The following is a 20,947-nucleotide window of genomic DNA, read 5'->3' on the forward strand; positions in this document are numbered from 1 at the left end:
CAAAAGTGGCATTATATTTCTGGAGAGTCCCTGTAATTAAGCATCTCTCAGGCCTTCTATTCTGTTGTATAGAACTGCTCTACAGAAAATCTCTCTTTGCTTGAATAAAAAGAGACGTTTTGTTTAAACTTAGCAGAAGGATTGCATTTATGTTATGAAATATAAGAATTTTAGATTCAGTTTAACTGGAAAAAATGGCACAAGAAGGAGTGCAAGTGAGCCGCCATGGCAGAGGGCAGCTCCTTCTGGAGAGCTGCTGGGAAGGGGTGATGCAAAAAGCTCTGTCAGAGCTCCACAAAATAGTGGTCAACTCTGTGAAACATTTTGTCAAATTCCGTATTGGGGATCATTAAACATCACCAGGAGTGAGTGATATTTGCTTATCCACAATAAAGAAACCCCCCCCAAGTTTCTACAGTCACTTCTTTAGTGAGACTGCAGCTGCACAGCCATGAGAACACGGAACATGCTCTCTTGTGGCTTTGGTAGGGTCAACACAAGAAGCAAATGTCTCACGGTGAGTGCAACTCCAAGTGAAATGCCTTGTCTAGGGACTTAATATCCTTTTCATCCTCTGGAGGCCTTAGATCAAAATTGGACATCGTTCTGTCGCGCCTGCTTTTGCAATGTTTTTATAATTTTTGATTGCATTTTATGTCAGTGTGTGTGGAGTTCACCCTGGAAGTCCAGCACATGGGCTCTGTGAGTAAGCTCAGGTACCTAAGTTTTGGTAGCTTCCTATTCACGTTTTAGACTCTCTTGCTGCCAACTTGGCCTCCCACACCCATAGATAAGAAACATGTTTAATATGCTGCTTGAAGGATTATCATGCACAGGTGAACCTCTATCCTTTTGCTCATTCGTGTGCTTACACATCACCATCCCCATTGGAACTTTTTTCTTTTAAAAAATATCGGGTGATATTTGATTTGCTTATAGTTATAAATGGTTACAAAGATGACACAACACGTATTTGATAGTGGTGAAAAGAAAATATACTTCAGAGCAAAGTGGGAAGGAAGAAAAGGTCCCCCAATGATGAAACAAAAAAATGTCTTTTATCGGATGTTGTTAAAGTTGACGCGAGTATGACTTCACATGTTGAGCTGTACATATTGGCTTGAAAGCCATGCTCGCTCTGCTGTTTAATTTGCCATTCTAGTAACTCAATAGATTGAAGGGCTTAATTAGATGCTTTTATTCATATTTCAAGATGATGAAAATCAATGTTCTTCTCATTTACCTTCATATCCAGCCCAAAGACGAATCTACACTTTCAAGCTGTAGCACAGAATAACAACATCAGGTGAGAGAGCAGTTGAACCTGCCTGAAGACAGATGCATTTCAATCTCCCTTCAGGAAAGGTATTCAGCACCTCTGCTAGTTGTGTTGATCAGAATGGTCTTTGCATGAAAAGGGCCTTTAAAATGCGTTTGAGAATATGTAAGGTGTCTCATATTATAAAAGGTACTGTCTCATTCAGATCTGGTTCAAGGCTTGCTGATGCCATTGAAAGTCTTTCTATTGAATTCAATGGGCTTTGAGTTGGTACATACGATTCCTTTTATTTAAGTTTCCCTTTTCTGAAGAAAATAGTACAGCACATTTCGTGTAATGCATTGTATGACACCCTCTGTAATACAAAGAAGTGCAAAAAGTAAACAAATAGCTTTTATTTAATTGAAAGTGGGGTTTTTTTTACAGGTTACATTGAAGAATGTGAGATAAATAATATCCACATCACAAGCAATTGCAAGTCTCTTCTTCTCTCAGTTAGAACAGCTTGGCACAGGACTTTCATGTTCGACATACCATTACACAGCAGTTTCCTTTAGAACTACTGTTTGTAAAAAATTTGAGACCACTTCCCTCACAACCTCAACTTATATTTGGCACCACTCCATTTAATTAATGCATACACATTTATCCATTCATTTCAAAGCTTATTTTTAAAAATTAATGTAATATCGATAGTTAATGTTTTCTTAATCATATACCACTTCTATCTCCCTCCCCCATCCCCACTTTTCTTTATCAGGACTGTTGGTCGTGGTGAAGTATTAAGATAAAATCTACACGTGGTTTGTTTTAAAAAGTCCATTGCTGAGCATTGCTTTAATCATCAAGGAAACGGGTATATAAGAACAGAACTCAACAGCAGGATCCCAGATGACAATATATGGTTTGCCCTTTGGGACAATTTTATTCCTCCAGAGCTTAAACCTGTAAAAATAGAAGCATACAAAATTTTCTGACAGAAGTAAACTTGTGTAAAAAAAAATAAATTCTATGCATTCTAGCATAACAGTGATCTTTGTTCTATTTTCAGAATGAAACTTTAGCCACAAATGTCATTTCTATTTCTTTATTTTTTTAAGTTGCAGTATTGGTTCCATGGAGTATGGTTTCGAATCAGCTTCCCACCCTCCCTGTGAATACCTGCTTTCGGGAGGGTTTGGGCTAGTTCATTGCAAAACTATGCTCCATTTTGCACGTGTAATATGGTATTTATGAGGGCAGAGACTGCACCCCGGGCCCCCGCCCCAGCCGTGGAGCACGGCTGAGGTTCTCTGCCTCAGCAGCAGCTCCGGAGCAGATTAAGAGCCACGTTACATGTGAGAGCTGCAGCTTTGGCTTTAATAAGAAAGCTTATTTCTCTGTCCTTCCCTGAGCATTACAGGCCAGGGCAGATGGAGACTTACGCTAAAAATAAGGTCACATCTAGGTGTTGTGCAAAATACTTTCTCTGCTAATGAATGCGAGAGTACCAGAGACTAATCTGCATGTACCCAGCATGGCAAAGCAACGGGAGGAAGGCCAGCTACGGTAATGGAAAGTCTCTTAATCTATTCTACTTCTTAGAGGCGCACAGATTTCTTACTACACAATAAAATTCACAGAGGAAAAAAAAAAAACCCAAACCCTCACATACTTGATATTTTTGGAATCCTAATTTCCTCACTGCTGCTGCCATCCCCACCGTCACTGACTGTTCTTATTTCTATGAGATAATCTTCTTCAAAAGGTACCAGAAGTTCAGCTGAAGTGTTGTTTGTCTCCAGTATATGCGTTTTGCTATGTCTGTTTTGTCTATACAAAATCTAAGTAAAAAGGGATTAGAGAACAAGAGTTACTTAAGTTCTTTTAAGTTTTAATGGATTTTTTTTTGGCTGAGACTATCTCCTGTGATGTCCCAAACTTTTCAGAGCATTATTAGCATCCTGCAGAGTATTAAACTTAATTCAGAACACAGAAATATATTCTGCAGAATTTTGTGATGGAGACCACAGCGGGCATTTGCTCCCCCCGTGTTTGGCAGGAGAGCCTTTGCCTGCGAGAACTGAGGCTCGCCTTGGAAGTAGCGTTATGAAATCCTTGTCCAATATGCTTATGCTCTTCTTTAAATTTGGAAGTTAGTCATATCCTTCGACAAGACTTCAGCCTGTAACACCTTTTATATCCAGAATTAATGTGACACTTTGGCAACTAAAGTTTTAGGTTTTTTTTTTTAAATTTCACCTGTTTGTGGTGAGCATTTAGAATCAAATAGAAAAACTTACGTTGACTTTTCTGTAAAATTACCACTTGCTAAAGAAAGCATGAGACACTGCATAGCGGTGCGTTTTTAGAGACTTCAAGAATGGTCAGGAATTTGGATAGTAGCGCCTGGGTTTCCGCTTAGGAAGCACATTTCTACAACTGACCGTGACGGATCCAGCGCCTGTCTGCACGTGGGACTTTTTGCTAATGAATCATTGGGCCAAGGTGCCGAGCAGCTTGGGGAGTCCAGACAGGGAGTCTACGGACTACAGTCAGCTTTCTTCCTCCAAGAAGCCTTTCCTCCTTGCTAGCACAGCAATGACAGTGTTTGGCTCCTTTATCTTGACAATCTTTTGATATATTTATGCTAAGAAGAGCAACTGAAGAGCAAAGCAGAAGGAGAAGCAGCAATCATACAGTAAATACCACAGCAAGTATTTGAAGCACCCTTTCCACATCAAAATGTAATAAGCAAGCGTAGCCTGGAAGCAGGTAGGTTAGACACAAAGGAAAAAAGCTTAATCGTCTAGTTTTAACTTTTTCCCCAGCATGTGGAGCTCCTCAAACACACTCACTAGGGTGGAAAAGAATATGATCTCAAGAAAGGTGGGGGGGAGTTGTGTCCTTTTCTTCCCTAGGCATAAATAACTCTGTGTAGACACTAAAATGCTTAGCAACATGAGGATCTGGATCCTGAGAACCTTTCCTCATGTAAGCACTCTCCACCTCTATTTTTACAGTCCTTTAGGAGTGAAAAAGTCTTTCCATAAGTCTTTTGGGGTCAGAGCCACTGCAAACCAACTTTAAACTAAATTCTCCTTTCCTTAAAGAATAGATTTATGGAAGTGCATTTTACTTCGCTCACATTGATTTTTATGTGAGTATCTTCCTGTCTATTTTCAAAGGTATATTTATGAATTGCCAGAGAGTGAGAACTATTAAATGTGTTTTATACCTGTCTAATGCCTAAGAGACTGTTCTCTACCTCTTATATACGTATGAAACTCCTTTCCAAAGAAGAAGTGAATGCAAGAATCTTACATGAGTACAAGGGAAAGGAGACAAGAGATATCTAGCGTTGGGGACAGAAAATCCCCGTGTTGAGATAAAGAGGTCCTGCTCTGAATGAGCATTGCTCTTCTTCCATTTGTATAAATGTCAGCCAACTATCCCAGGAACTCCAGAAAAGTCACTGTTTTCCAGGTAATCAGCAGCCGCATTTCAACAAGTCACTGTTTGTCCCTCTGTTATAAACAACATATGTGGTTAATGAGACAAAGAAATTACTTACTTTGTAGCCTAGCACCTCTGATTCATTCTCCATGGTTTTTACGTGTTCCCAGTTCAAGCAGATTTTGGAATTTGTCAGCTTCCAGGCAATGTTTGCGGGGGGTTGACTCGGTGCTTTAAAAAAAAGATGATGATGATAATCACAAGATACAACTGCATATTAATTTGCATAGCATAATTGAATGAGCTGCTGACATGGAAGTAGCAAATGCATGGGTGATTCAAATCTAAAAGAGTAAAAAATACTTTCCAGTCCATCATTTCTCTCGTATTAGTCAGAATAAAGACCTATTCATAGCACAAACCCACTTACTGTGAGAGTTCATTTTCGAAATTAGGAAAAGCCTGACAGTACCTGACAGTTCAAGTTATATTTGATAGATTTTGTTTAAGTACTATGTTGTTCTTATCTGTATTTTAATGTACGAGGGAATGTTTTGCTGTATGGATTTCAGAAAAAGCTAAAAGTAAGAGCAAAATACAAAAGACAAGTTTTCATCAGCCATGAGGACAGGTTACAAAGAGCTACACATTAAAGTCTCCATGTGATCCATCATGAAACATTGTAGGATTTTATAAATTCTCAGCACAATAGGCTGAGAGTAGCTTTTCAAAGGCTTTTTATGCCTAAGTGCCAGGACTTTGAAAATTTGCCTACGAGTGACTGAAATCGAATCCTGTGTGAACATGTGAAGTCGAAACTGTGTGTTTGAACTGTATCTCAGATTTAGAACAACACATTAGCTCCTTCTCCATGGTGTGTCCTCCTGGACCCTGCCTGGGAGGACGGCACTGGGGGTGTTCGAGGAAATAAGGACTTGAATAGAATTAAGAAAAGAAGGAGAGATTTGGAGAAACATGTTGGGAGTATCCCAGACCTGAGTATAAAATGCTTAACACCTGGGATCCTTCTTTTCTCCTACAGTTCCTATCTATTGACGATTAATGTATCTAACTTGGAAGTGTTGATTTGGTAATACTCCATAACTTCTTTCATTTCCCAGGGAGGCAGAATAAATTGCTGGTGCTTAGTCTTTACAGTAATGGCACGCACAGAACATTATAGGAATCATGGACAGTGAGTAGGAAGATAGAGCTATTACCTTGACGCTAAAGCTCCTGCTCTAGACGTACATTGTTTATATTCTCTTGACATATTGCCTCTACTCCTGTTGAAAGTGCTTGCATCTTTCAGAGACTAGAGCTTAAAATTTTAATATAAGTTTTTAAATAGTAAAAGGGTTATTTTTACTTTAATTTTTAAGTGAACCATTAGCACAATCCTGAATTTGACAGAAGATTAAGCCAATGTAAAACAAAAGCAAATTTATTCCTTAAATGTCTTGTCACTTGACTGCCATGTCTTTAACTTGTCTTTCATACATATGCACATACAGATATAGAGAATAATTTCCAGACATGAGTCTATTTTCCATTAATAAATTGCCTGTGAGAAGAGTTCTGTTTGAGTCCTTAAAAAATACCTTCTCTAGCTTTATTTCGGTTTATGTTACTTACATTAAATGGTAACTTTTATCATGAACACATTGTACAACTTGGTTCCTGTCTTGCACTTCAGTAATCCATGCAACAGCACATTTAAGAACTGGTGAAAGACAGGAGAAATATTTCCCTTTTTGTGCAAAAGGGCTCATCAGTTGCTTACTGGGAAAACACAGTCCAAGGAAAGTATAAAAAACCTGGAATGCTTCAACAGTGATGACTTTGGGGCACCTGGGTACATAGCAGATTATCAAGATTTCCTTCTTTACAACTGCTCTTAGTGAACATTTACTTCATGGGTTCAATCCCACAGGAGGATGCTCAGTTCTTCCTTATTAACTTGGAGGATGGGCCTATGAAAGCATTGGTTTCATGAAGTTGCTTCTCACAAGCAGACTAGCATATGGTTTTGCTTCTACAATTGCCAAAAATTAAAAAAATTAATGACTAAATAGTATTTATATGAATGTATCCCATATGCTGCCATCAGGAGTGCACAGTTTAAAGGTCTCAAAAAAGCACTTTATTTGGAGCATTGAATATTTTCCTTTAAAAAAACCAAACCCATATTCCCACCCCTAACTCTATTGTCGGACCTGTGGAACATCTTTCCTTTACTGACTCTGCATCCCTTTTGAGATCTTGTGAAAGCAAGTGGCATGCCCTTGCAATGCAGAAGGAAATCCTTCCCAACGGTTGCTACTCTATAGGAACACAAACACCAGCGTTACCTAATGTTGTAGGTGTACAGAATTGCTTTAGCATATAAATCAAACAGGGTAAATGAAATAACCTTCCCAGGCCTGATTTAAGTTGATGAGAATTTTGGCTTTCATTGAGACAGAGCTGAAGCCCAGGCTAAATATAATGTTAATAACCTTAACACCAGAGTGTGAATAAATTTGATGGTGACCACAGAAATATCATCAGGGAAGAGATGGAAAAGTTTCTTAGCCACAGATTTTGTTGCTTAATTTTATGAAGAAATTTGGGATCTGGTTTGCTTCGATATTGCAACATTTATCAGCCATGGGGCACGGTAAGCTGAAATGTCACTATCACACTTGGGAGTTTGCAACATTTGTTGTACAAAATTGAATACTCACGTGATTTTTTAGTGGTGACATTTACCGGGGTGCTAGAGGGCCCCATCCCTGCAGTGTTGTAAGCTCGAACTGTTGCAAAATACACTGTGTTAGCTTTTAGTCCTGTGATATTTTTGGCTGTTATGTTCCCATTGACTCTGACTTTACCAGCTGTGCTTTCCTTGGGATCATCAGTCCAATATAAAACCTGAAAAGCGAGAACAAAAACCAGGCAATTCCTTGTTTCCCATCAATTACAGATTTGGCGGGGAGGCAGACATGCTAACAATGAAGATTTCAAGGAATACAGGATTTTTTGTATTCAAAACTAGCAGGAAATAAACCCAAGCATGAATATTTATAGAGAAGAAATAAAATTTCAGAGACTGCGTACCAATTAAGGAAGTAAATGAAATCCTTAACTTTATAGATGGCCAAAAGGAAACCTTTGGTAAGGTGAGAAATTTTAAAAGCTTGTTTGGTTTTATGGTTTGAACACATTTGAAGAAAACTTTAAAAGATACAACAAAACATTTATCTCAGTCATCTAAGAGGTTTTTTAATTATTTTGTATCCTGCCTCTAGTTTTGATTCGGTGACAGCTATTTAGACCTGTGGGGTTTTTTTTCAGTGAATAATTGATTTAGAAAGCTTTGTGTACTGCACATGACTCCTATTCTCTTTGTTTATACATTTGTAGGGGTAGGACAGAATTTAAAGTGTTTCTGACTTGCTTCACTCTTGGTTTATCTTATCTAAAAGATAAAAAATAATTGTTTCACCGTGCAAGTAAAATGCCCCGGAATCATTCCCGCTCCCTGTGGGTGCTGGAGTCCAGAGCGAAGCCAGAAGCAGCCCAGCTAGCCGAGTGCCACGGGGGTCTGGCAGCATCCATGCATCCTCACAGCTCCCCCTGCTCAGACCCTGAAATATCTGCTCCTGGATCCGGCCCTGGACTTGGCGCCGCCACACCAGCAACGCACCCCAGTGCACAGGGCAAAGAGCCTGTCGGTTATTGGTAAATGCTCACTACGAACAGGAATGAGAAGCCAAAAGCCTTTCAAATACGCCGCAGCACGAGCTTTGGACAGAAATGAAGTGCATTTATCCTGGTTTCTTTGGTAAGCGATGCTATGGGTCGTGTGCGTGCCCTCAAGCTATCAAATACCCCATCGTGCTCAGAAAGCGTCACAGCTGTGTAAGAAGAGGAGGATCAGCTTTGTTTCGTGGAGTCAAGCATGAGTCCTTTTATAGTGGCCACCACAAATGATTCATCCTGAGGTTTTAATTTACATTACAAAAATTCTGGGACAGAGCTGCAGTCCTGGTCTCTAAATGCTTCTGATTATCGCAGGTGAAATGTTACTAATGAGAGTCGGGTGGAGAGCTCCGTTGTCTGTTAACTTGGAAGCAAAAGAAGAGGAACCAGAATACAAATGTGGCTGGGAAAGAGACATCTGTAAGGTGCCAGGCACCAGCACCAGCTGCCTCACCTCATAGCCCAGCACCCTGCCCGTGTGCCTGTTCCACGCGATGGGCTGCCAGGAGACCTCCACCTCTGCCGCCGAAACACTCAGTGCTGAAGCCCCCGCTGGTGCTATCTGCGGCTCTGGGTGGTGGGAGAAAACACAGCTGGTGGAACATTTGTGTTACCAAAAGAGTGCTTTGCCAAAACTGAGGGAGATTCAAGAAAGAGGAAGAGATCGTGGGGGGAAGCAGCAGGCAGGGGCTCAGGGAACCCGCTGTGAATCCTTAGCTTTGCTGCCCGTTTATTCTGGAACACCAACAAACCCATAAATTTCCAAAATTGGTCATTACCCATAAGCTGGGACAGATTTTTCAGAAATCAGCTGCACTGAGTGGTCTGAAAACCTAGACCCTCTGAGAGCCATGCTTTTGAATGTCTCCTGATTTTCCCAGCCCATGGAGTTGGAGCTTCTTGGGGACAAAGAAGTTGAAACATGCTGTCTACTTAAAGCGATTCTGAAAATCTGCCCCTTGCTTTTGTTTACTCCAATTTCCCACCTTCCGCCTCGTGTTTCTTGTCAATCTTCAATGAGCAGCTTTGAGCAAGCTCCTTAATATCCCTGTGGAGATGTGTCTGATCATATCTGGGACCTGTTGCTGCTACACAACCATTACTAATAAGAGTAACGCGTGTTACCGTCTTCTCCTGAGTAGACAATGGATACGGAGCTCAGGGTTCCTTCTCCTTCGTTGTTGTAGACCCCGACTTTCACTTCAAAAGGAGAGAGGGGTGTAATGCTTTCATTCCTGTAAACATATTTGTTTGCTTCTACTGAAGCCACCACTGCTTTTGTCCAGGTTGTTGAGCCAAGAGGACGAAACATAATGATGTAGCCAAAACCTTCCCCATTTTGTAGTTCTTCTGGAACTGGCTGTAGTGACAAGGCAGGCAGTCAATAAGCATTTGCAAGTACACACCGTTTTAATTGAATCTTCATTCTCTGAGTATATTTTAGTGGTATTGATTTAGTTGACTGTGCCTCAGAGAAGATAATAATGTTTGCTCCATCAGTCAATGTAATATTGAAATAAAAATCAAAATAATAAATCTATTGAGGCAATCAATTTAGAAACAAAAGATCTGATCAGCTCCATTAAAGTTACTCTCTTTCAGGCATGAAGTTTTCAAAATTAAAAGCATTTCACTCAGTACAGGTTGTAGCCGATGTTTTTTCCCCAAGTGGTATAGGAATGTTAATTTTAAATAAATTATTTTTAAAGAAAAAAAAAGTGAGGAAAAGAGCAAATGTGTACACAGAAGTGTGCATCAGCTGCAAAATTGCCTGCATATGAGTACAGTACTTACATATTTTTTTTAGCACAAGTGAAAATCCCAAGTGCATGAACGTCTTCTTATTTACGTTTGTTTAGAACAGAAATGTTATTGCAAGTCAACATGGCAAATTGATGTTTCTATTAATAAACTCTCATGTCAAGATGTGTATTAATGACTATGACTGAACGGGCAATTACATCAACATTGTATCCAGCATGAACTTTTGTGTTTTCTTGGGCTAAAAAATATTTCTACATTGGCTTCTCAAAGCAAGAAAACGTTTATGAAACAAGCAAAGATCACTCATACATGGAGGAAGGAAGTTTTGCTCAGCAAAGCTTCATTTATTTTAGATGCTTGCATCAAAGTAAGGCGCACGGAAAAGCAGCCCTGAAAAATGGTGCAAAAAGAGAGAGAAAAATATAGGGGCAGAACCACAGCCCTTGTGATCATTCCAGGCTCCAAGCTCCTCTCCTGCAGAGAAACTACTGGGAGCACTAACGGCGTGAGAAGATGGGAGAAAAAAAATCGGGACGTACACCAGAAGATTTCAGGGCACTTTCTGATTTTTTTTCTTCATAAATTCCTTCTAATTCTAATAATAGCCCTCGCCTGCCCTACACAACAAATGTGTCTTTCCTTAAGTGTTTCACAAACATTAATTCCCCGATATGCTCCCTTCGAGCTATTGCCCAGTCCTGAGAGAGTTAAGTGTGAGTGATGATGGTCCACTGGGGGTTTATAGGAGTTCAAGCTACTTTCTAGAGCATTTAATTTGTTTTTGAGGCTTCCGTGACCTCAGATTTAATCAAGATGTTTAGTGAGTTCATCACAGAAAGCTGGAGAGTCGTGTTCAGTGTTGTTAGCCTGGCATAATTAGTCTTTCTTCCGACTATTTTTCAGGACACACTATGGAGTCCAATGGGATAATTTGATTGAGATCTCTCAGGTTGTTTTCAATTTTCATCTTCTTCTGCTCCCAAAGAGTAGATCAGTAGAGGGGAAAATGAAACAAAACAGTGAAAGATGCATATGGAGGAACATTTAGTTCAGTAAAACGTGAAGTTTCACTCTGGAGCATGGAGAGGGGAAAGTATGGACAATATTATTTATCTCGTGGGGATTCTTTAATTTTGACCTCATTCTTTTCCCGTCACTTCCCTTCCTCCCCCAAGAGGCTGGTTAAATGGCACATTTTCTCTAGCATACGGGAGAACCCAGATAACTCACTCATCACTTTTAGTTTAATTTAATTCCTTCGCCTTTCCTTCAAACTGTATACATGAGCTTGGTTGTTTCTTTGAAAAAGAATGAAGTCAAGTGGGGGAGCAGGCTGCTTTCCTTGCTTAAGCTGAATGAGAACTCTTTTTTTTTTTCATTAATAAATGTTTTCCGTGACTTACAAAGGGAACCCTATGTTTTTGGAGGCCCTGTCCCACATTAGGAACTAAACAGAGGTCATCTCGTGTAGCCTCTGAGACAGCCGCAGCTGTAAGATCCCTGGGAAGGCTGCCTGGCCCCTGCCCTCCAGGCTGGGTGCTGCTGATGGCATGGGGTAACTCCTACTTCAGACAGATGTCTTAAAAGCCAGGGAGAGATTTAATTAGCTGAGCCACATTAACTTCCCATGTATTTTTCAACAGCAATGAAAAACCCAGAGGCTGGGAGCTGTGTTTTGGGGAGTATTCCCATCAGGGTTGGAGCCCCGACCAAGCACCTGCCCCATCACTGCACGGGGTTTGCAGGATGCTGCCTGCCTTCATCACGGTCCCCGTGGGGAGGCTTCTGGGTGGCCAGAGGAGGAGGGCTCCTTCCCACAGTGCTTACTTTCTGCTCGCTGAAATGACCTGCACTCACCCGTTGCGATTTGTAATGTGGTATTAACTGTTCTGAAAATGTATATTCTCTCCTCTCACTGGAGTGCTGGAGAATTAAAGGGCTCATCTCCTTTAACGCATAATAGGATATGTCTTGTCAGCACAGTGTTCCAGAATAAAAAACATGTAAACAAAAGTATGAAAAATGTTAATGCAGAAAATGGCCAAGCAGATTAGTGTGTTAAGCACCTCCTGTACAATGGAGATAAGAGGGTTATACAGACTTCTAAACATCTTTATAACATGCCTCTTAAACTGTTTATTTTTATAAATTGTTTGCTATAACACAGAAAACTTGCTGTATATCTTACAGGCTGTTTTCTCTCCAGATGCAGGATGAAATCCAGGCTCAGCCAAAGTCAATGACCAAAAGCCTTTGGATTTCAGCAGGGCTGTGATTTCACCCGTGGACTGTTCTCGATTAGACAGCTTAGGTTAATTGATCTCACAATTACCTCCCATGTGATGACCAGCTCAGAACGGCTCCCTCCTCCTCCGCTGACGTTCGTTGGTGCCACGACAGGAACTGGAGAAGAAAAGATGTTGGTGCTTGGAACTACCCACCGCTAGTGCCGGGGGTCTCGTCAACCGGATGATTAGAGCTTTTCCTAGCTCACATGCAGCTATTCTGCCTTTCGACACGTTGAACAGGGACTGTATTATACAACAGTACATTTTAAATGAACTGAAATTATGTTTACACATTTTCAAGTTTATAAGGCTGAAGCCACAGATGCATTTGATACATGAGTACCCTGGTTCAAAAAATTAATTAAAGAAGCTAGTAGCATCAAGTATCTGACATTATTATGCCTCATCAACTAATTGGCAAAATGATGTTCCATTCAGACTGTAGCTGCAACACTACTGATTTACTAATTATGCATTTGTTCAGTAAACATGTTGTTGGAGCAATATATTAATTTTTTTAATTGGCTGTATGCTTTTCTTAGGAAATTCAAAACTCTTAATTTGCTTTTCTCCTTCTCCCAACACTGTAAGCACCCAAAAGTTCATTGATTAGAGCCTGATTTCCCCAGCATTGCTCCAGGTATATGGCACCATAGGTACAGGGTCAAGGTCAATCAATGTGCTGGTGTTCCAGGCTGAAGAGGCTTCTCATCGCTCAAATGGCTCTTGGTGGAGAGGCAAGGAAAATATCAGCATTTCTTGCCGCTTCCTCTATATTTCCATAAACTTCCCCACCCCATTAGCCTATAAATACTGACAGTTTGGGGAAACTGGTTTGTGGTGTAATGGATGGAATATAGACAGACCAGCCTTGTTCTTATTGCATAGTTGGCCATAGATCTCCTTGCAAGGATGATGTCATGTCCCTCTTCAGCTGCTGGAGAAGCATCAAGAGAGGACAACCCTGCAACTGACTGAGGCAGAAACCCCCTATAAGAGGGCGTTTGTTCTCTTTATCTTCTCCAAACCCTTGGTACTATTCTTAGAAATGTCAAGATTGTTTTGTTGTTCCCTTCATTCAGCTCTCACTGTCTGGAAATGGGATGTGTTGAGACAGGGCTGAGGACAGGGTCAGAAATAGGTGGGACAGTCATATCTCAGAAGCTTTTTCAGAGCTTTTGGCAAGTTTTGCAATGCCCGCCTGCCCTTTCCTGTATCTTCCACCCAGCATTAGCCCAGCTCTAGTAGAGGCAATAAAGGCAATAGCCCTTTAAGTTTACAGAAATTTGTGTTATATTTATCACTTCTAGATTCAAGTCCACATATAAATCTCTATGTGATTGCATCCTCTCTAGAAGTGTAGAAAATTCACGATAATTTCGTTGTGCAGTCTTAAAAATGAGTGCAAGTGCAGATGGACAGGCTCTTCTGGAGCGTTTAGCATAGGTATTCAATTTTGTCATGCACAATCAATGTCTCTGTGCACATCAGAGGCAAATAATCTGCGACTGAAAAGAACTACATTAAAGGAAAAAATGGCAAAGCAGACTTTCCAGCCTAGTGTTTCACTGTTTCATGAACCGGTTGATGCTCAATTAGTTCATGTGTTAAATGTGTTCAGTACTTACTACATTTGCATGGGGAAAAAATTTGTAGTACTGCTCAGCAGAGCCTCAACTGGGTCATAGTTGAGAAACAGATGAAAATTTACAGCTGAGTGCACCAACAGAGGCTCAATTAATTCTCAGCTCCATTTTAATGAAACGAACAGTGGCTCATTTGCATCCACAAATCTACTAATGCTCAGATTTCAGCTGGCAAAATAGCTATTAGAACAGTGAAGTTCAAATTCACCCTTTCATGGCCAGTCTTCTACTGTCCACACTGGCATACTATTTTCAGTTTCCTATTCTGATAAAAAATTTAAAGATAATCTGTTATTTCTCCCACTGCACAGCAATGTTTTGAGACAGCAGCGAAGAGGTTAAGCAACTGAACCTGAACCGAGTTTGTCTATTCCTTTTGTTAAGCTTCAGATAGGGCTACACTGTAAGGAAATAATGTTCCTTGTGCTATTGCCATGATAAATAATATTAATTTTATTGTTTCTTTCTCTTTCCAGCCCTAGTCTTGTGAATCCCTCTAATAAAAAAAAAAAACAAACAAAAGCTTTAAACGATGAAAGCTTTTACAGAAAGTATAGGAGGTTTTGAATATCACACTTTACAAAGCCCCACGGTGGCAACAGCAAGAAAGACCTTCTCAGGACTAAATTTTGACTTCATGATCAATCAGGTAATGGAGAACATACATCTGTGATACTCTGCTGGGAAATTTAGAAAATCTGGCCTCTTCCTGCCTCCAGCTTTTCTTTAGCCTTCCCTTTTCACATTGCTCCTTACTCCTCGCATGTGGTTCTCCTGGTGGAGGAAGGAGTCACGGACCACTCGGTCATGCTTTTCCCAGACACTTAAGCCCAGGCAGGATCAGTCCATCCTTCCAGGCTGGAGGCTCTCAGGCTCTTCCCTTTGCTTGGGAGCAGCCTGCAATCTGCTTTGCTGCCACACTGGCCAGGCAGTCCTGCCTGCTGATAAGACTCATTTGATGTCTCTCTGTGCCTGGAAAGCTGACAAAATCTATTAAAATTGGTGTTTTAATGATCAAATAGTTTTTTTCTGGCACCAGTACTCAGTATAAGTTTTTTCTTCCACAATAGGAAAAAGAACTTATTAAATTTAAATCAACTGATTTAATACATTTTGAAATAATTCTGCCATGGGACAAATGTTGTAGGTATTCTGAGAAACACAAGGATGCCCCTCTCTAAGGATATATGTCTTTTCTGCTGTATAATGTCCAATACTGTATTTTGAGTTCTGTCTTGAAATGCAGCTTGCCAAACTTCAGAGCTCGGCAAATGAGATAAACAGAGAAGAGAAATGGATTGTAAAAGCTGCTTCCATTTCACTGCTTTCCATCCTATAAATACTGATTTTATAGGTGGGAGAGAGTTGATAAGCAGGGAGCTGGGAGAAACGTAAAACAAACCAAAGGTTTGGGCTTCATATAAATTGTACCAAACTGAGTAGGTCAAAGGACTGACAGCATCGGTCATCCAAAAATGAGTCTCCTTCCTATGAGGTTCCAAGTCCCAGAAGATAAATGTGTAAAGGTTAGACAGACAGATAGTAAGGATCCCGCCCTGGAGTCAGTGGAAGCTATTAGTTTCACTGGGCTTTGGATGCTGTAATTTATTTCCTCCAGTTAAAGCCAATATCCTGTCCCTACCGATGCTCAGATATCAAATACCCTCTGCAGCAGAGGCATTACATGCTTGTGCTAGGACACGCCAGAGAGCTGGCTTCATCGTTTTCTAAGCAAGTCCCTGAGCAGAGTATAAACGCGGTTATAATTGGAAGAAAACAAATGTTGCTGCCCCATTGCTTGAATGAAAGCTTGTGTTCAGGCATGAGGATTAGACATATTTTGGGACATATCAAAGGGAGGAAGCATGGGCCAGCTCCAGCCTTTATTGCTGGCCCAAGTGATCTCCAAACCGGAGAGCAAAGCATGCAGTACCTCAATCATGTCCAGGCACGCCTTGCATCGGTAGTGCAGGTCTGCTGTCATGAAGCCATAGCAGCCACAGCCTAACATGCCAGGCAGATATGTAAGTAACCCCGTAGGAGTGAGGGGCTCTGCTGCAGTGAAATTCTCACACCCGGGAGGTGGCAATGTGTCTGTGTGGAAAAAAACCTGACAGAAACTAGGGACTTACCTGCTGCTTTAGTTTTCAGTAGAGCCGACGGTCTGCTTGGCTCCCCAACTCCAACGCTATTGCTGGCAACCACGCGAAACTCGTACTCAACCCAAGGGCTTAAGTCAACCACTGTTGCTTTGCGAGTCTTACCATTAACGACTTCAGGAACTAAAGGTAAAATAAATATGTCATGACAGTTTATTTTTGGAGTAACTAGTGGTATATGCAAAAAATGCAAGGTGACTCTCAAACTGCTCACCTGTTGCGACTGCCTGCCATCCAACTGAGAAAGGAGTCCTTGTCTGAATACTGTAGATCTGGACTGGACTATTATTATCTATTCCAGACTTCCAGGATAACACAGCAGTAGTGCTAGAAATGTGTTCAACTTTAACATCTTCTGGTGGACCTGGGGGGCCTAATATGATTAGCATTTTAAGAGGAAGGTTTTAGGAAGAGAATATTCATTGCTGGCTTGGGTTGGGCAACTCTTACTTTCTCAAGTCAGTGGAATTATTCATGAAGCTGCAGTTTCATAAAAGCAACACAATCTCTAAATGATGGCTTTGTCCTGTATTACATTTTTCTAATTAATCAGGACTTTGAGTCAGGAAAATGAATGTCTTTATATTTCTAATATGAAAACTGCAAACAAGGGAATGATTTTTTTTTTGCCTGACAAAGAAAGGTACCCAGTGTGGTTTTTGCTGAACCATCCAACATTTCCAGAATTTCTATTGAATTTAATCAAAACTGAGGTTTAGAAAGAATGCAAGATGGTGCACTACACAGATTTCTGATTTCTGCTCGGGTTTAGAGGATCTGCTCTCATAACGTCGTTTCTCTCGCTGCTGGCAGTAAAATGATCAGTTAGTTGACCATAGAAAATAATTTTTCATTTTATGTCCAAATAATGGAAAGGCGCCAGGTGTCTTTTTTTTTCCCAGGCTGCACAGTGACCCAGAGATGCCCAGCAAGGAGCAGGTGACAGCAGCCTGCTGAAAGTAGAGGACTTCCCTACGCCCCGCCACATTGACCTATGTGGCCAGAAAAATTTACCTCCCAAAGAGGCTGTGGCAGAACTGCACCGATCTCCCTGGGTTAGTTGCACACTACGACCATGCTGGCCAGAATCTCCCTCCAATTTGGGGGCCAAGGGTACAAGATATATAATATTTAAGTTCTGAAATGCTGAATTGATATCCTAGGAACCATTTAAACAACAGCGGATGCTAAGCATTGCTAATTCCTCCAGAAGATATATGTGTCTACATTTAACAGACATACCTCTTACAATTATATCTACTGTTGCAGATTGACTGTCTAAAGTTGTTTGTACCATGCACACATATTTCCCAGAATGATGGAGCTGAATATTTCTTATCATCAAATCCCCAACAGATTCCTAGAGATACAAAGAAAGTAAACTAATCATTCACAACATGGTTTCCATACTGGACATTTTTATAAATTGCTCAATATTAATAAAAAATTCAGCTTTTAAATTAAAATATTCATTGCTGTCATCAGTTTCTTTCATGTGGACATTTTTATTATGGCTTCACAAATAACTCAAGCACCTTTATGAAGTTTAAGAAAGAAAAATAAATGGCTGCAGCCCTTGTAAAGAAACAGTGATTTGCCATGCATATAAATAGCAATGGAAGAATTATGATAAATATTTGTGTCGTCTGAAGACTGTGGCAAATAGTTTTATTAAACACTAAAGAGTTTAAAAAACTTACTCTTCCAATTCTTTCAAAATGGTGCATTCCTCTGTTAAAATCAATTCTATTGCCATTGAATGACCATGTGAACACCACATGAACGGAGGGGTCGTGAGACACCTGGCAAGGAAGGACTATGCTTTCTCCAACTGTTACATCCATATTAGAAGGTGGAGTAGTAATTACAGTCCTTTCTGTGGAGACAAAAAGAAAAAAAAAATTCCTTTTTATTAACATGCTTATAAAAATAGTAGAACTTGAATGAGTTTTGTACCATTTGTGAAATGATTTAAAATTGGCCCAAATGTTCCATAATAAAGAAAATTATCTCTAATACGGTGATGATTTCAGAGCACTCTTACCTGCCTGTAGCCTATTACTTTTGCAGTATCAATACAATGAGCATGCCGTGTGCCTCTGGAGTGAGCAGATGTCAGAGGCAACATGCTAAATTAGGCATACATTACTTTGTACAGCCCGTAGTCAATAGATATGATTGCAGCTCAAAAAGTGCAGAATTCATTATTAAGACTGTTAAAAATATGCTCACGGTTCTTCAAACTTGAAAAATCTCTCCTTATAGGAAACTGCAGCAAAAGCAAAATTGCTGTTCATCTCCTCTTGCTTTATACATTGAGATCCTTAATCTATATTAATATTAGTGGTAGTTTACTGCACAGTGTTGCTTACGTTACAGCTTCAAAGAAGATATCTTCACAGGGAGAAAAACTATTTATGTAATCTTTTTTAACCCCTTACACTGAGAAACAAACTTGCAGCTCCTATTAAGGGAACGAGTAGCTCACTGGAGGGTAAAAAATAGGTTTATATGGCTTCACTTTTGTTGATATGACTGGCAGATAGATTAGAAATAACAACCACTTTGTTGTAAGCAATTCCCTTGAATAAAGCTTTTGTGCATGAAAGTGTTATAAAATGGTGAGAATTTAGAGGCACATGAATAAAATGAGAGCAGAACCTATTCAACAATATTAATACATTCTGAAAATAATGTGAGAGGAGGAGAAGAAAATTTGCACGAGCTGTATTAGTTCAGCATTCATTCTGACTTAACCCTATGTGTTAGAAAGGTACTTGAAAAGTCAAGATTCTTGTTTTACCAAGGCCTTGGGTCCAAAGGGTTGATGCATGATGGGGCATCCAACCCCCTTACCTTCAAACACATTTTCATTCAGACTATCACCATCGTTGCAGTAACTGAATAATACGTGGGTACAGACAGGCAATATGGGCTGAAACTTGAAGGGCTTCTTCCCAGCATCTGAGCTGCATTGGGCGAGTGACTGTTATGGCAGTGGTCAAGTAGAAACAAGGTAAGATACAATAGCATTTTCTGCTAACCTTTTAAAATAAGGCTGGATCTCACTAGTTTCAGTGATATACCTGCTGCAGGCATCAGGTAATCTTTTCCAAGGAAAGCAAAGAAAGAACTTGTCTGATTTTTATTATTATAGGCAAATTAGGTGGGTTTTTTTCTGGTATCGTTAAGAGAGTGTCAGAGGTTCTCATCGGGAGATAGAGCTCAGACTTGGAACCTGCTTTCTCAGGTTTCTCTGCGTGCTCTGATTGCTCTTCACAACCACATAAAACTATCATCGTGGCAGCTCCATCAGTTTGTCTGAAGTCAAGGACTGCAGAGATGTGAAGGCCTCAGATGACTGTCTTGAAGATACTCGATCATTAGGTTAGAGAAATCTCTTCCTCTCCCTGGAAGCAGTGTGTCAGATGCAATAAATTCCAGATGATTCAAGGGCCATATTCTTTGTTGGCACAACTCCACTGATTTCAGCACACGCTGGCAAAGAACTTGGCTCCATAAATCTCAAATGAAGTAATTCCATTGTGAAGTACAGGTAACTTTTGTAGAATAACATTGAAAAATATCTGGGAACTACAGAGGACCTCCACAAAGTTTTCTTTCCTTGCTTTTTCTCTTGTACTTCTTATTCTCACAGCTGAAATAGAACTGCATGAATAACACTTTGAGGAGAGAAATTCCATTACTTGCAATAATGCTGTATATGTTAAGAGGCAAAAAATAATACCCTGGTATACGTTAAAAATTGGAAAGTTACTTTTGTGATAGCTGGAACTTCTTTTTGCCACTAGCAGGTGGAGAGGCACGATCTGTTGGCCTGATATGGTCCTCCAAACTTGTCATCTCTTCCTTTGAAGTCATTCTGTTAGACTCCTTCCTTAAACCTATAAACCGTGTTCACCTCTACACTGAGCTTTTAAAGCCAATGAAACAGGGGATCAAAGAAGCAAGATCTTCCCCTGAATGCCACAATCGACCTCAAAGTGGAAATTCGACATTGCTCTGAATGTTTATGGTATGCTTTCTTCCAGACTCCACTTGAGTTTTGCCGGCCCTGTCTTTAGCTTTGCAGGAGAGGTGTCTCTATATATACTTTCTCATAAATGATGCAAAAGGTTATGCCTGGTTTACAGGAGGATGTTGAAGGGACTGGCAAATCAGCCTGGGCTGTCCCTCACCTCATGTATCCCCTGGATCTGGCCTGTGTGGTGGAGCTGGGAGAACCAGGAGGTGGGAACTGGCTCCTCTGAAATTGCTGCAAGGGTCACCTCTATGGGTCCTGTCTCCTGTGCAGTGGGAATGGAGAGGGCTGGCCCCACCAAGGCTTGTTTACAACGCCAGTCAATTAGATGGGGAACAACATGTTTCCTGAGCCTTCCTTTGGTAAGCTCAATGTCTGGATATGAGTAAACAGTAGGGTCCAGCTTCCCAGGCGTCTCAGAGAGCCTAAGATGAGCTCCTTGATGCCAGGTATAAACTGCTGCTGGTATTTTATCTGTCTTGCTTAAAGATGACTTGGATGTATCTGTCTTGCACTGCTTTGATGACAGCCTGAAGATGCTCTTTGAATTGGGCATTCTGCTAAAACTCCAAATCAAGGCACTTATACCA

The 20,947-nt window shown here is 40.5% G+C and overlaps 1 protein-coding gene across 1 annotated transcript in view; it reads right to left on the reverse strand.

Annotated features, from left to right (window-relative positions):
- Positions 1-2,123: 2,123 nt before the first annotated feature.
- CNTN6 (contactin 6) overlaps positions 2,124-20,947 on the reverse strand; it is a 103,705-nt gene continuing 84,881 nt past the window's right edge. The window contains exons 11-21 of the mRNA XM_009645962.1: positions 18,016-18,191; positions 17,558-17,675; positions 16,530-16,688; positions 16,289-16,438; positions 12,555-12,625; positions 9,584-9,818; positions 8,913-9,028; positions 7,441-7,627; positions 4,833-4,945; positions 2,934-3,102; positions 2,124-2,224 (exon numbers count right to left, since the gene is read on the reverse strand). Of these exons, the coding sequence (XP_009644257.1) occupies positions 2,124-2,224; positions 2,934-3,102; positions 4,833-4,945; positions 7,441-7,627; positions 8,913-9,028; positions 9,584-9,818; positions 12,555-12,625; positions 16,289-16,438; positions 16,530-16,688; positions 17,558-17,675; positions 18,016-18,191 (1,595 nt within the window). The remainder of the gene's footprint in view (positions 2,225-2,933; positions 3,103-4,832; positions 4,946-7,440; positions 7,628-8,912; positions 9,029-9,583; positions 9,819-12,554; positions 12,626-16,288; positions 16,439-16,529; positions 16,689-17,557; positions 17,676-18,015; positions 18,192-20,947) is intronic.

This window comes from Egretta garzetta, unplaced genomic scaffold, assembly GCF_000687185.1.
Source record: "Egretta garzetta isolate BGI_Z169 unplaced genomic scaffold, ASM68718v1 scaffold228, whole genome shotgun sequence".
In the NCBI taxonomy this organism is placed as follows: domain Eukaryota; kingdom Metazoa; phylum Chordata; class Aves; order Pelecaniformes; family Ardeidae; genus Egretta; species Egretta garzetta.